The 16,392-nt window shown below is 40.1% G+C and overlaps 1 protein-coding gene across 3 annotated transcripts in view; it reads left to right on the plus strand.

The window, feature by feature from the left end:
• The first annotated feature begins 1,154 nt into the window (after positions 1-1,154).
• LOC144679487 (sal-like protein 3) overlaps positions 1,155-16,392 on the plus strand; it is a 56,393-nt gene continuing 41,155 nt past the window's right edge. For all 3 annotated transcript variants that reach the window (XM_078539905.1, XM_078539906.1, XM_078539907.1), the window contains exon 1: positions 1,155-1,302. In XM_078539905.1, the coding sequence (XP_078396031.1) occupies positions 1,227-1,302 (76 nt within the window). In that variant the 5' untranslated portion in view covers positions 1,155-1,226. The remainder of the gene's footprint in view (positions 1,303-16,392) is intronic.

Genomic DNA, 16,392 nt, shown 5'->3' on the forward strand with positions numbered 1-16,392 from the left:
GTGCTGGTGGGGGTGGGAGGTGTGAAATAATTGTGAGTGCTGCCTTCAAACCCGCGGACAACTTTCCCAAGGACCAAGATACCATAGCCATCGTTATTTTGGCTGTTTGATATATATATATATAAGCGAATAGTTGTGGGGATTTTTTTTCTTTTTCTCTTTTGGCTGATGGTGCTGGGAGGATTTTGTCGCTTGTTTTTTTTTAATTTTGTTCTGTCACACTCGGGCATCAAGGGAAAGGCATCGACTCGAGCCGTTCGCCTCTTTCAAGCAATTGGGTTTTTCCGGCACCGAAGGCGTGGAGACCGGCTTCACCAACAGACGTGACTCGCACCTCTCCTGTTCGCATTAACGGTGGCCTCTCGCTGGCACTCTTGTCTCTACCTCTCTCCCTCTCTCTTTGAACACATACACACACACACACATATATATCTCAAACACCCAGCACAGCAGAGATAGAGAGAGAGAAAAACAAAACTTTGTTGTTGTTTGTATGTGTGTGTGTGTTTGTGCATTGGGAGAGAGGAGGAGAGGGGGGGTGGGGGGGGAAAGGAAAAAAAAACAACCATCTTTTACCACCAAAACCGAAGTTAACTGCCCAGCTTTTTTTTTTTCTGTCGCTTTGTCAGAGAAATATTGACACAAACAAACACTGCATAAACATGATATGAATGGGAAGGAGACTTCTCACAAGAAGAGGAAAGTGTCATTCTGGAGAGAGAGAGAGAGAGAGAGGGAGAGAGAAAGAGAGAGAGAGAGAGCTTGGCTGAAAAAGAAAGTGTGCCAACATTTTTTTTTTGGGGGGGGGTGGGGTTGGTGTTGGTGGTGTTTTTTTGTTTGGAGGTGGGTGGAATATCTTGATGCTCGCCAGAGACACACATGGAGAGGAGTTCAGAAGCAAAGGGGACGCGGCTGCCATACAAGTGACTGGACGGTAATTGATCAGTGACTTGATTTCTCTCTCTCTCTCTCTCTCTCCCTCTCTCTCTGCTCCTTGCTTCTAATTTGAATAATCTCAAAGTGTCTCCCCCCTCTGGACAGGAGCCAATGGGCTGTCAGATGTGGCGATGATTAATCGCAATGCATTATTGATAATCATAATTATATACTGACATGCGCACTTGCGCCGCTCCTGCCCGGCTAATTTCCGTAATTTTGCAACTCGGGTATTTGCGAAAAAAAACATTATTTTTTTATTTGTTGCTGATGTATCTGCCACCACCACCATGTCGCGCCGCAAGCAAGCGAAGCCCCAGCATCTCAAGTCGGACGAGGAAGCAGTGGCAATAGTTTCACAAAATTGTAAGTGTGCCTTTTTTTAACCTCCCAATTTTTCTCATCATTTGTGGTTATTGTATATATATATTTTTTTTTTTTTTAAATTTTTTTTTTTGCTTCCCCCCCCCCCCTCCATCTCACCTCCTCCTCCTCCTCCTCCTCTCCTCCTCCTCCTCCTCCCCTTTGAAAATTTTTTCTTGGTTTATTATCTGCTTCCACCAACCCCCCCTCCTCACACTCTCTCTCTCTCTCTCTCCCTCCTCCCTCCCTCCTCCCCACTTCCCCACTTAAGAGGATAAGATGTGTGTGAGATGATGGTGATGTTGAGGCGAAAGGGGATTTTTTTGGGTGTGTGTGTGAAAATTGTATCTATGCATTTTTATTGAAAAAAAAAGAAACGAAGGCTTGCATTAGATTTTAGTGGTAACTTGCAAACTCTATGTAATGTTGGCACAGATAACCCCCCTCCCTCTCTCTCTCTCTCTCAACCACCCCTCTCTTCCATTTGCCCCCCCCCCCTCTCCCCACCTACCCCCCCCTACAATGTGGACTTCAGACCGAAAATGCAATGTTTGCTTTCTCATTGGGAAAATGCAGCATTTGTCACACATTTTTAGGCTGTCTGCGTGTGAGCGGCGCAGCCCTGACAGTAGTTTCGCGAGTGTTGGGGCTAGTTTTAGAAAGTGATCTGGCTGGATAAGTGCGTTATATTCCACTTCGGTGGCAGCATTTTCTCCTTTTATTTTGTTGTCGTTTTGAAGAAGAAAAAAAAGTCGAGATGCTGATTGTTTTTGGATAGGTGTGTGTGTGTGTGTTGAAGGGGGTGAGTGGGACCTCCGTTGTCTGCCGCTGTCTCCCTGCCCCACAGTGAGAGTTGTAACCGGGGTTGGAAAGCGAGCTGGACTCGGGGTTTCGGTCCTCGGAAACCAAACCCTTACACACACATACACACATCCAAACACATTACAACCCTCGACTACCAACAAACCGCCTCCCCACCCCCACCCCCTCCTCTCCTCTCCCCCCCACCCCCCTTCCCCTCCCCACCCCAAACACCACCACCCCTCAACCTTCTCCAGCTGCGTGTTTCCAAGAAACCTTCCAGTTCGAGTGTTTTAAATAACAGATGTGAGCGCACACGGTACTGGTTGGTAAATCCTTTTCTTTCTCCCTGGATTATTAATTCGCAGAATACCGGATCTTGTAACTTTGAAGTGTTTGATAGACAAGAGAGAGAGAGAGTGTATGTGTGTGTGTTAAAATAGAAAGAGTGTGTGTGTGTGAGATCAGCAGAGGACATCCTGGTTTGCTTGACTTTGGCAGAAGTTTATAGAGGAGGTTGTTGGTGGTGGTGGTGGAGGAGGAGGAGGAGGGGGAGTTTAGTTTTCTTGTTGTGAGACAAGAAATACAACAGTATTTGTTTAATTTGAGGGGTTTAGTTTAGGGTTAAGGAGGGCCCGTGGTGGAGGGGAAGGAGCTGGGTGAAGGGTCAGTGTGGGGCTGGTGTGTGTGTGTGTGTTTGTTGTTGAATTTACAATAAAACAAGCAGAGCGCCGAGCTCCCAGCTTGACCTGCCAGCCATCTTTAATTTCCCACTTCATTCCTGCACTCCTGGCTCCAACATTTCCTTCATGAAAAGCATCGAATTTTAAACCTGCCCAGTTCCAGCCAACTAAATATACATATATACACACATATATATAATACATAAAATATATTTGACAGGGGGAGGGGAAGAAAAATAAGACCCTTAAATCCAGTCAGCATCACATTTCACAGCCTGCCATTGGTATAAAACCCCAAAATAAAAAAAGTCGAATATTCCCAAGTTTTTTTTTTCTTATTCTTAAAATGTCAACAGGGCAGCGTTCATATTTTTTTCCTCTCTCTCTCTCTCACGGAGAATTCACAAGTCGGAGGGAACTGGAGTTTTCGTGACTGACTTGTTTATTCGACTTGCTGCACCATTATCTCCTTTTGCGAGCGATATCCCGCTTTTGAAACAGGGGAGGGAGGAATCATCCTCCTTGAAAGGATGGGGGGATGAAAGTGTCCGCGGCGGGCTCTGCCTGTCCGGTGAGGGGAGGGAGGTGAAGGGAAGGAGAAAGCCGCATTGTGGTCAAGAGTTCGTTCTCTCCGCACACTGGCCACTGTGTGGGTAATAATAACATTTTTCTGTCTGTGTGTCTGTGTGTGTGTGTTTGCTGTTATCAAGATTGTAAATTCGGTATCTGCAGCCCTTCGTCTTTGTAGGCAGGGAAATAATCCTGACAGAAAGTGAGGTGGGGAAAAAAAAAACAGTTCACCGTCGTGTCAAAGTGGTTTGTTTTTCAGCCACTTGTGCGTGTCCATTTGAAACCTTTCTTCTCCCTATAAAACATTTCGTGGTTAAGGAATCTTCACTAAAGGAACTACAATGTAGCACAATAAACATTCTCCTTCATGTTAAAACTTCACGTGACTTTACAGATTTATATATCTATATTAGTAAATGTAAGGCTGCTTTTTTTTATTATTTATTTGGCGGCCCGTTCTCAGCTTCTCAAGGTTTCTCCCAGGCCAGATTTCAACAAAGCATTTTTTTAAATATATTTTTTAAAGTTAAAAGAAAAGCTTGCATATGGTAAGGTAGATTAAGTGCAAAGTATTTTTTTTTTGTCATGGAAATGTTTTTTGTTTACTCCATCACGTAGAATTTCTCACACTTGGCTTGTTTTGTATCGTCCTCAATGACTACATGGTCGGATGAATGGATTTATTTCTGCAGGGGGAAAAAAGACAGCCTCACAATCAAAAGGACTACACTGCATCCCAGTGTGGAATTTTTGGCATTATTGTTGTGATCTGTTGAATAGCTGTAAACTGGCTCTCACAAGCCACCGTTGCAACCATGTAACGATTTTAGGGCTTTAAAGATTTACTACTAAGTAGGAGAGAGGCCTTCAGAAACAATCCATACTTTTTTTTTCCTGCTGCATTCTTGTGCAAAATAGAAAGATTTCGTAATGGTAGTTAAATATTTACCCACAAACTTCCATGCACCAGTGACATAAGTAAAAACATGCTCCAGCAGAATTGTCGAGTTATGGAACACCCTGACTTGTGTCATTGCTACAGTACTGGAAAAAGGGAACTTTTCTGGTGTGCCATTCACAATTTTTTTTTACACGAGATTTTAAGCGGGGCGTTGTAATTGGTTGCTGGAGAAGTTTTAGGTTAGTTTTCACACATTCAGATTGGGATTGTGGTATAATGCGGTGGTTTAATCAGGTTTTACCATCTTCAATCTGGAAGTCAACAGAGGAACTGATTGGAGTTCAGAGGTAGAGGTATGAATGGCAGCTTTTTCTCCCCCCACTACCCTGAATAGCGTTATCAGTCGAGTTTCCATTTTATTATTTAATTGGGTTTTATTCCCCCCCCCCCCACCCCCCCTCCTTGTCTTTGGTAATTCAGTGTGGAAGCAATGGGTCATTAAATTATTTTTCCATGGTTTGGACTGTTAAATACTTTGGAGTGAACACTGCAATCATTCTTATTATGACACCATTTAGAGATGCTGGAAACAAAAAAAAACAGTGGTACAGTGAAGTTCAGAATGGAATTTCCTTTGCTTAGTCCCTACAGAGAACAGTTTTTGAGTAGATATACGTAATCTTGCAGATGATGCTAATTTATAAATCCTGCAAGGTTTAATATGCTAAGTGTGTTTCTTTCGAATTCCTAAAAATGCTGTTTGTTGAAAAGCTCTTAGTTTAAGGATTGATAACACAGTAGGGGAACTTAAATACTTGGATAGAAACAGAGTTCAATGTAAATAAGAGTTTCCCATGCCATCGAGACACTTAACATTTTCCATCCAGATACATTGCACGGTTGAGCTTCTTCAATGATTTATGCTTCAAAAACTATCTTTAATAAAGACAAACACTCCTCTCAGGGTGCAGTTTTGTGTTAATATTTGCAGAATTGAATGATAATACTGTAGAAAAATAGCTCTGTGGGAAGTATTATGACCTGTCATTTGTAATGATAGTAATCTATTTAGTACAATAGCTGATAGGCTTGGTAAAAGGCATCAATGGACAGTACTGTATTTCTGTTTCTGTCACTTGCTGCTCTGGTAAATTAAAACCGTTCACTGATAGCAAGTTGAGTTTGCAGCAGCTTTAAATGAATTTGTACACACAGCTAGAGCTGCCTGGTGCATTTCTTTTTCTGCTGCATTAACAATTGATACAACAGGAATTTTAAGTTGTCATTACAGAAGATGGTAGCAAAAGATAATTTAATTTTAAATTGTGACAGATGGTGGTATGGTTGGTATAGTAATTTGTGTAAAGGATGACCCTTAATTTATTTTATGCAATTCACTGTGGTAAATTTGTACAAGAGTGTCGTGTTGCCCATGTGAAGCAATGATGTTTGTAGACCATTCCATTTTGTTAGTTCCTGAAGAATTGCATTCTTATTCCAACATGAGTTTACCTTTTTAAATTGCACCTTTAGATATAGAAAAACTTTGGTTCCATTATTATGAACATCAGTTACTTTAGGTAGTAAGGCTGGTGTGGCAATGAATACGAACTATTAGGTCTTTAGCCTTTTGAAAAGAAATTAATAATCTTTGGCACTAGACGCTGTCAATTCTGTCGGAATTGCTGTATTTGTTTCTGTACATTGCACTCTGTAAATGTATGCCTGCACAGCGTTATCCTGTAAGGCGGTGTAATTTTCCTACAACTAAGAATAGTATAGTTGAAATGCTGTACTGCCATTTGATTGCTCTCCTTTCTTGGTCACAAATTTCAAATGAAATATTTCACAAAAGAATTTTGTACCTCAGTGAAAATATTGTTTCTGCGGCTTTTTTACGACTCTGTAGAATTTATAGGGAAGAAAGTGTAGAATACAGAGGCCAAGGAAATGAAATATTGTAGTTACAATATTTTCTGTCTGAGGTAAAGACATCTCGTGAAGTTATTTTGCTAATCAGAATTCGTTTAACACCATTCCAAATATTGTTTTGGATCAGCCATGGATGTTAGTAAAACTCAGTTTTCGAGAGAACCTAACTTGATAGAGAAAGCTTGTGTAAATAATGTTCGTTGTTGTCTCAAGCTACTGATCACAAAATGGTTTTGGTACAGATAGCTTAAAAGGAAACTTATGTTTTCCAGCTGCTAAACCGGCATGTATAAAATACAAAGGAGCTGCATATTATTGTTTTTATTTTACACCTCTTGCATGAAAAAGTTCCAATCTCTTTGAAAAAAATATTTTAATAAATCATTCTTATTGCTATGGTTATTTAATTTTTTTTACTACTACGTTTGGATAGATGGAAAAGATTTAAGTAATAATTAGTCCCAATAGTATGACATTGGCATATGTAACCATATATCGCATAAGTTAGGAGTTTCTCATTCATTCTAATGCTGTTAGGAGTAATTTTGTTTTGATTGCTGTTGCCTTGGCGTTTTTGCCATGTATTACCTCTGTTCAGACATTGAGCAGAATGGTCTCTTTTGGTCACAATATAAGTTAACAGACTTTGATAATATGGTAGTCTTGAACTACTTGTGAGCTGGATGTTTTATGTGGATGACAGCATTGTCAAAATATTAACAAAGGTGGGGCTTAATTGCAAAAGGCAAGTTATATCATCTATTTTCCAAAATAGAGATAATGTAATTCGTTGTGGGAATAGTTGTTTAGTTTTGTGTTTCTTTGAATCTTCAGTATCAAGGAACAGTTTGACTATTGCTGGGCTTTTTGGCTGCAGAAAATGGTGTGGGGTTCCAGGATTGGGAGGGAAATGGTCTGGTATGATTGTAGTTGGAATTTGTTGCTGGTTTTATTCATGGCTTTTTTTTAAAAAAAACTGGGGTTGTTTTGGCCTTTTGTGCTTCCTTTCTTTATTAGTACTGCATTGTTGTCCAGTGTAACACATTAGTTTCCTTTGTTTGGCTTCACTGAAAAGGTGGGATTGCATGGTGTGCCAACAAGCATCTGATGGGTTATCCCTGAGGGTGGGTAGTTAGAAGCGCTTTGACAGAGCTTGCTGATTTAACCTTTGCCTGCTTTGCCCTGCCAGAGGTGGCCACTAGATGTCAAACTCATAATACAATTAGTACATCTGTGCCGTTGACCTTGGCGGCACAGCTTACCACTGTTCTGTTAAGTGTTAACACTGAATTTGAGTGTTAAACAGAGATCCCAGTGAGTTTCTTACATGCCACAGCTTATCACATGCCCATCTAGATGAAGAGAAGTGTTTACAGACCTTAAGTAGGAAAAATTTTGCTAGGCTAGATTTTTAACCCTCCAAGTGCAGAATGTTGTTTTGTTGTAAGCTAAAGCATAACTATTGGCATTAGCATTTATATTTTTAAAAAGCATTATGTGTTGTAACTGTTTTATTTCTGCTGCGTGTTTGGTGTTCATGTTCTTAAAGTGGGTGTGTTCATTTCACGGAAGCTTTAACTCTCTACTTTGGTGTACCTGTCAGGGTCCCTTTTCTTATTTCAGAATCAAGAGTTTCAAATGTATTCGACTGTTTGTTTGTGGTTTGTTTTATTTATTAATTTTCCCGATGGCAATGAAGCACTCTGTGGTACAAAACTGCATTACCTGGAAGTGACGTCATGAGTGAAGAGTGTCTCATAAGTCATGCTTGCTGGCAAACGTTGAGTTTCTTGACATGACAATAAAAAGGGGAGAAATATGACTGGGTGTGAAAGCTGTAAAATTGGGACCATGGGACCTGATTCAGAGTATTGAAAAAGTTGAATATGTAGCTGCCTCAGATGTGTCAGTTCCCTATCCATGACATCACTGAGGTGGAACCTTCAAAACAGCACGGTCGCTATCATACTGTCGATTTGCATTGAATTTGCTGCCTTTTAGAGGAGAACAGTGCAGAAACCAACTCAAAACAGGCAGGTACAGATCCAATTTTAAGTTTACCACATTTTTATATTATGATGTTACATTTAATTATTCATCTGCAGTGCCATTTATTAAAACATGCATATGCGATGCAGTGTACAAATCTTGAGTGGCAGTTGATGATTGGAGATAATTTTTTCGAAAGGTGGAGGGAGAGGTAACGATCCAGGGTATATAGCTGAAAGCTAAAGAACGCCTTTGTAATGATCAGATTCCTGTCAGCTTCACCAACCAGCCAGTGAGTTCTTTGTGCAGAGGCAGAACCATTTTCTAGCATATTACTACCGAGCCACTTTTAGTAGAGGAATGCTGAAAGTTTGTAATTTGCTGTGTGTCAGCTTCAGCTTTCATTTTTACAGTGTTTCCTATTAAGTTCGGCATTTTGTTAATGACTGGTGGACAATGGCACAATGAGAAAAGGCTCAGTGTTTTCTTCATTTAATCTCCCATTGTTCTCTGCTTCTTAATCAACCATTTGGGAGACTTTAAGACCACCCACTAGGTGTGTCAATAATACTTGTTAGCAGTTTGTATCCAATGCATTCAGTATTTGATATATATACTACCCTCATTTGCACATCCACGATTCTAGAAAGAGCAACAAGTTATTTTAAACTTTTATTTCTTGAAGGAAATTAGTTGGGAAGAAACTTCAAGACTAAGAAAATCTCAGTATTGTACATATTACTCTTTCAACGTGTATAGAGTAATACATCATATCAGGAATGTATTAGCCCTCTCCACATCTGCGTTTTGTACACAAAGAGCTAATTGTTTTGCCCGAGTAATGCAATGCTGTAATACTTAGAAAATGCAACTGTTCCAATAGAATACTATTGCAGACTGTACCACAGGTGGTTCTATGTTACAAATCCTGAGACTTGGGCCACTGAATAGATCATAATGAATGTGCCAGGTCAGTGATAGGGTTTAGCATAGCGAGAGTGCCCTCCTCTGTTCAGCCTCTTGCTGGCAGCCTTTTGAGCTGCAAAGACCACGGTGGAAGAATCTGACATTCAATCTGGAATTTTTCCCGCATTGTTAAAAACTCTGTGGGAAATCCCTATTTATCTCCTCCTGTCTCGCAGCGTGAGCTCTGTCTGTGGTGATTCATCCTTTTTCTGCAGCATTCACGGCACCATAAAGAGTTAAAAAAAAAACGATTAATTTATTCAACAGACGGAGAGTGCTTCATCACAAATTTTCAGTTAAACTGTACTACAAGGAAACATTTTGATGCACTTCGGCTCCAAGTAATACAGACATTAGTTCCTTTCTTGCTCCATTTAAGCTGAGCAGTTATTTACAACTGGCTCCAGTCTTCTGGAAAAAATTCAGTGTGGTTTTTATATTTTAAAAAAGCTTGAATTATTCAATTTTTAAACAAAAAAATTCTTATAGGCTGTTCATATGAAATCTCCCTTCTTTGGCGCTCTATGGGTAGCAATTACATGAAGCACCCTCCAAATATTATTTAATTTGCCTGACATACTGTGTCATATGTTCACAGTATTTCATCTTAACAAGTTTGCACTTAAACGAATTTAAGCAAATTGCAGGTAAAGTTCTGAAATAAGCAAATCCCTTTAATTTGTTCCCAACACAATTATTCAGTACTGGAATAGCTGTTTGGGTAAATAAAGCGTTTTGGGAACAAGCCACTTTCTTGCCATTACACGTAACAGGATTCATCTGTACCCTGAATATTAACAGCATGGCTAGGAATTGCAGGCTAGTGCCTTGCAAATGAGATTGTGCACAGGAATGCCAGAAGCTTTGGCATTTTACTTATTTAATGACTGTTTGTAAATAAGACAGAACAAACTAATTTTTATTTTGTTGCCAAGAGATTTTGGCAGAAGAGGTCACAGATGGAAGAACGAGAAATATACAACAGTGTAGCCAGTGTAAGCAAAACCGTAAAAATATTTTTTTAATGCCATTAAAATAATTTTGACTGTATTGTTTGTTATGCTGCACAATTTTTTGGAGGGCATGTGGTGATGTGAACCTTTAAGTACAAAGACCACTAGAGTTTGTGATATATTGACACTTATTTAGACTTTTTTTTTCAGATTGATAGGTTAGTTAATTTAATTGCTGTGTAGGTATCTAGTGATATATGTTATGTAAATGAGATTCAAACGTATATACGAGTATATATAAGTCTGTGTCACTGGATTGCAGTTGCTACAGAAGTGGTGCATGAGATGATGGTTATTAGTTGTGTTGAATATTTGTGATACGTAATGGCCATTCTTTCTTATTTGAAGCTTTTGGGGCAATAGAAAATTGTAACATTGACAAAGGAAAATGTGTTAATTTCTGGTAGCTTGCGTGAAAATATATGAACTTAAGATCATTGCAAAAAAAAAAGTAGTTTTTTGAGAGGGAAAATACCCCAATATTTTTTGCTAGCATTTAGAATGGCGAATAATAAATGCCAGACAGGAAGCTAATGGCTATAATTTAACTTGGAGGTTCTGACGACATAAATCACACGAGAGAAGTTCGAGTGGTTAATGAATGTCTGCAGAATGCAGAGAGTGAATTACAGCCCTTAATTCCTGTGTGCTATTATTTTTCTAAACATTTAGTTACAAAATAGAGAGAGATTTCTAAAATATGACTTTAGTTTTTGATTTACCAATAGTTTGGAACATCCTGCGTTTCTGTTATGTCAAGTTTTCATCTACAGTGTCCTCAGCTGCTCACTGGAAACAGTGACAAAAAGTAGCACTGATTAAATATTATCAAGAAGGCATAATTGATTTCTACCGCAAAATGAAATAGCTATGATTTATTAAAGGGTTTTATAAATAACTGGGTACTCCTGACCAGTCAAAAGCATCAGACCCAGTTCTCAAAAGATGCTTTCAATGGGAAGAATTTTCTGGAACGTGTGTTGTCAGCTAGAAAAGGTTTGCTTTAACATGTAACATTTTTATAACCATGCTCAGGTACTTTTTTCTGAGTTGAGGGCAACAGCCAGAACTGCTCAGTTGCACAGAGGGGTTCTAACGTGTAGGAGGGAGTTTCACAAAAGACACTGTCAATGCGGAGGTTAAGTACCTCAAAAATGCCGTCATAATATTGTGCGAGTTAATATAACTAAAGGTGGATAAAGGCCTATAAAATACCAGGAAATTCAGTATATGCAAATCAATTTGACGAGGCCGCAAATCCAGTCCTTTAACAGGCTCGCTAACCCCTCAATTTTCTCGTACAGTACAGGCAGAGTTATTATTTGATCAGATATTCAACAGCGATTTGAAACATTTATTGGTTACCTGCACCATTCAAGAATCACTAATATCCTCCAAGAGTATTAGAGATTTCTTTATTGCTACCACCTTTGAACTCACTCTCTACCTATTATCTTACTGTAGAATTCATAATGAGATAAGTAATTTTCCCATCACTTTCCTTCGACCGACAAGCCACTTTGTATTTGAAATGCAGACCTAACTACATATTTAGATCGGTTGCATTTCAGAATGTTTAATATTTGTTTTTTTTATTAGCCAGTTGCTAGCAGTGTTGGGCCTCCACCAGTCTTTACCCAAATTAGAACTGCCTGTGCTAAATATTCCCCTTAGCTTTTTCCTCTTTTGTGAGGATGCACAGTTTAGGGTTTTCTTTTATGTGGAAAAATTAACACGTGGGCATTGAGCATTTATGTGAAAATAAAGTGGTTTAACATTTTGAAAAGAAAAAATGCAACTCTGCCAAAATTAATTGCTTTCTGTAGCAGAAAAACAATGCATTGTGCAGAATTTTTTCGAGGAAGTCAAACCAAAACACCAGAAGAAACACCTGATATCAGCCATACAGGGTGCTGCAAAGTAATAAATGAAAAATTAAAGTCATATTTAAAAACACCTCTCTCTCTTGTATAAAAATGCTGAGAAAAGTAATATCATGGAAATAATCTCTAATTCTGTTTTACGGACCTGTAATTTAAAGTGACCAGACAAAATATTTTATCAGTTCTTATCACTTTATCGTCCTTGCATTGAAGTGGATTAAAATACAGTACCTTTGTTTTGCATACGCAAGATATTTTTCAGTGCTCCACAAAACGAGCAGGTCATTTTAAAAAAAACATCATATAGCACATTTACAATGGTGATTGAGTTCTATATGGATCTATTGATCAAAGCTAAATTCAATCCTGGTACTCTTCTTGCATGGCACCATGGCAGGAGGTACTCCAGACTGTATCACGTTCATGTCAATGCATACTCTTGTGTTGTACAAGGGGGCAGAAGCCAGCGAGGGATTTGAATCAGGCTGTTTACATGGTCTCGGTTTGAATCACGCTAATTCAATGCTGTTATAAAATCAGCGCTGTGACATAGATGCATTTTTATCTTCTGCAGTGCCATGAGAGCAGGGGAGAAAAAAAATAAGAAAATGTACAAAACTTGTTGTACAAAATTTGCACGATGCACTTTAATACAAAACAATTATAAATTCAGTACAAAAACCGAACCGATACTGAGCATGTAAACAGAGATATAGATGGGAACTCGAGCCTGTAACTAGTGGTTGATGCAGGCATTCGTAATAAACATTCAGGTTCCAGAGGCCTGTTTTTTTTTTAAAAACTCTTCTTATTTGTAAAGTTGCTTGCCACCACAAAGGCCAATGTTTTGAGAATTCTTGCAATTTAGCTTTTGCGATTTGTGACAGTAATGCTGAGGTAACAGATTTTTAAAAAACAAATCTGTTCGCCCTGAAGGTTTTACTTCCCATCAGTCATAACACTGGATAAATTATTTTGATCCACAGACTGAGGTTTTTTTAAAGGGATGTTTTGCAGGAAGGGTTACTAACATGCCATTAGCCCTTCACTCAGTGTGAGAGTGCCAGATACTGTATGTGCCAAACTGTTTATGCATCAGCAATACTGTGATGGATACTTGAAATTGCATCTCATTGAAGTACAGAAGTCATTTTACAGTATATAAATTGTATTTATCTATTAGTGATATGTGAAGAGGCCTTTTAAATTATCCTTTCCTCTCTGAGTTTTTAATGACATGTCCCCCTGCCCCATCGTGGTTAAACATGTTCCTGAATGTTTGTTGCAGTGATGAGGGAACTCTATGAATTGGCTATGTTGTCTGGCTCTCTCGATACACCATAGTTGTACCACATATATCATTTCAAGTGCTCAGTTTTGCTTGATTTGCATTCCTTGACGCAGTGCCTCTCCTGTAGTAAGGTAGTAGAGCTGTTTATGCTCATTCATTTGGTTCAGCCTATAAATAATGGTGATCCCTGCCATTTTACATATTTAAGATAAAAATCAGCAGACTTTGTGAAATGGGCTTTATTCACTGTTGCCACCTAATGTTTTCGAAAAAGGTGGATATGAATAGAACAGCTATGGTTTTTATATTTGTGCCTGCTTCAGAAGTATTCCCATTAATATAAATATTTGGAGTAACAATCCTAAAATAGCAACGTCCGATAGGTTTTGTAATTTTTAGGAATTTAGATGTTTTTGGTTTGGCAGGGGTTATTGAATTCCATTTTCCTTTCTTCTAATTTATCCAATATTCTTTCAATAGTTTTAGATAAATGTTAAGATTTTAAATTCACTCGTTAATCAATTTTTGACCAGACACTCCCCCTTACATTTATCCTCAACTTTCACAGGTACCCACCCAGAGCTCTCCACTAACACCCTTGATTTGACAAGTTTCTGTATGGTCAAGCTCCCTCTCCAACTTGAAGTTGTGGGTGAGCCAACTTTTGTTTTGTAGCTTGACAGTGACAAGATTAAAGCTGCCTTATTTTGGTCTCTGCGAGAAACTCTTGGGCCCTAGTCCTCAAATTCCATCAGCCACCCACAGCCCTATGCTGAATAACCTTGCTGTGCTGCTTAATCCAAAACTGAACTTTAATCCCTACATCTCATCCTTCAGCAAGAATGCTTACTTCCATCTCTGGGCCATCACATGCACTGCTGCTAAAACTCTCATCCATGTTTTTGTCACCTTCAGACTCAGTTTTCTGACTGCCTTTCCAAGCTTTACCCTACACAAACCCCTAACTCAACGACTAGCCCTATGAATACTGTGGCTACATGAGCAGGTCAGAGGCTGGGAGTCCTCCACCGTCCACATCCTGGGAGCTACGTTTGACCAAAAACTAAACTGGACCAGCCACATAAATACTGTGGCTACAAGAGCAGGTCAGAGGCTGGGAATCCTGCAGAGAATAACTCACCTCTTAACTCCCCAAAGCCTGTCCACCATAACAAGGAACAAGTCAGGAGCTTGATGGAATACTCTCCACTTGCCTGGATGCGTGCAGCTCCAGCAACACTCAAAAACTATCCTGGACAAAGCAGCCCATTTGATTGGCACCTCATCCTCCAAGTTAAACATTATCTCCCTCCGCCACCAGTCCGCTGTGGGAGCACTGTTTACCATCTACAAGATGCATTGCAGCAACTCACCAAGGCTTCTTCAACAGCACCTTCTAAACCCACAACCTCTCCCACCTAGAAGGATAAGGCAGCAGATGCCTGGGAACATCACCACCTGCAAGTTCCCCTCCAAGCTACTCACCATCCTGACTTGGAACTATGTCACCGTTCTTTCACTGTTGCTTGATCAAAATCCTGGAACTCCCTCCCTAGTAGGAAAACTGTGGGTGTACCTACACCACATAGGCAGCAGCGGTTCAAGAAGATGGCTCACCATCATCTTCTCAAGGGCAATTAGGAATGGACAACAAATGCTGGCCTTACCAGTGATGCTCACATTCCATGAAAGGATAATTTTAAAAAATCAACTCATTCAGAACTTTGTTACCCTCAAGACCTGGGCAATATCCAGGCTTGAGCTGATAAGTGTCAGGCAATGACCATCTCCAACAAGAGAGAATCAAACATCTGCCCTTGACATTCAATGTCATTACCATTGCTGAACCTCCCACGATCAACATCCTGGGGGTTACCATTGACCAGGAACTGAACTGGACTAGCCATATAAATACTGTGGCTACAAGAGCAGGTCAGAGGCTAGGAATCCTGCAGCAAGTAACTCACTTCCTGACTCCCCAAAGCCTGTCCACCATTTACAAGGCATAAGTCAGGGTGTGATGGAATACTCTCCAATGGCTTGGATGAGTGCAGCCCCAACAACACTCAAGAAGCTTGACACCATCCAGGACAAAGCAGCCTGCTTGATTGGCACCCCATCCACAAACATACACTCGCTCCATCACTGATAAACAGTGGCAGCAGTGTGTACCATCTGCAAGATGCACTGCAGCAACTCACCAAGGCTCCTTAGACAGCATCTTCCAAACCCATGACTGCTATCATCTAGAAGAACAGGGGCAGCAGATGCATAGGACCACCAGCACCTGGAAGTTCCCCTCCAAGTCACACACCATCCTGACTTGGAAATACATTGCCGGTCCTTTACTGTTGCTGGGTCAAAATCCTGGAACTCCCTCTCTAACAGCACGGCGTGTGTACCTGTACCACGTGGACTGCAGCAGTTTAAGAAGGCAGCTCACCACCACCTCCTCCTCAAGGGCAATTAGGGATGGGCAATAAATGCTGGCCTAGCCAGCAACATGCACATTCCATAATTAATAAAAACTGTCTATTCCACATAAAGTTCCATTCGCTTATCGTACAAATAGTAGTCAATCTCTGACAGCTCCCTATCACCTAATACATTGAATTCAACATCCTTGTCATCATCAGATCGTCACCTTTGTAACTGGATCGAGCTCTGTACCCTTGCTCATGTCCTTTTTATTTCAACACAAGACTATTATGTTCTCTCCCTCCCTTGGTTCTGTACTCATTAGAAGAGTCTCCAGCCATCTTGCTGTCACAGAGTGCAACGCCCCAAGCCATTTCATCTCTGCCCACTTTCAAAATTTTGTTTAAAACCCTGCTTCTTGAATGGCAGCTTTGGCCACTTCCCTGAAACCCCTCGGGGGCTCCTGCTCAGATGTGATTCTCAATTACAAAGCAACTTGGCACGCTTTGTTATTTGAATGCAAGTATTATTTTTGCACACACTGATCACCTCAATGAACCCTGCTACGGCCAAGAAGGCTGACTCTGGACTTCTCCCCAGCTGCTGCCTATATCTAATCCTGTGCCCTTGGGTGGACAGACTTGAT

The sequence above is a fragment of the Cetorhinus maximus genome, chromosome 4 (genome assembly GCF_964194155.1).
Source record: "Cetorhinus maximus chromosome 4, sCetMax3.hap1.1, whole genome shotgun sequence".
Taxonomy (NCBI): domain Eukaryota; kingdom Metazoa; phylum Chordata; class Chondrichthyes; order Lamniformes; family Cetorhinidae; genus Cetorhinus; species Cetorhinus maximus.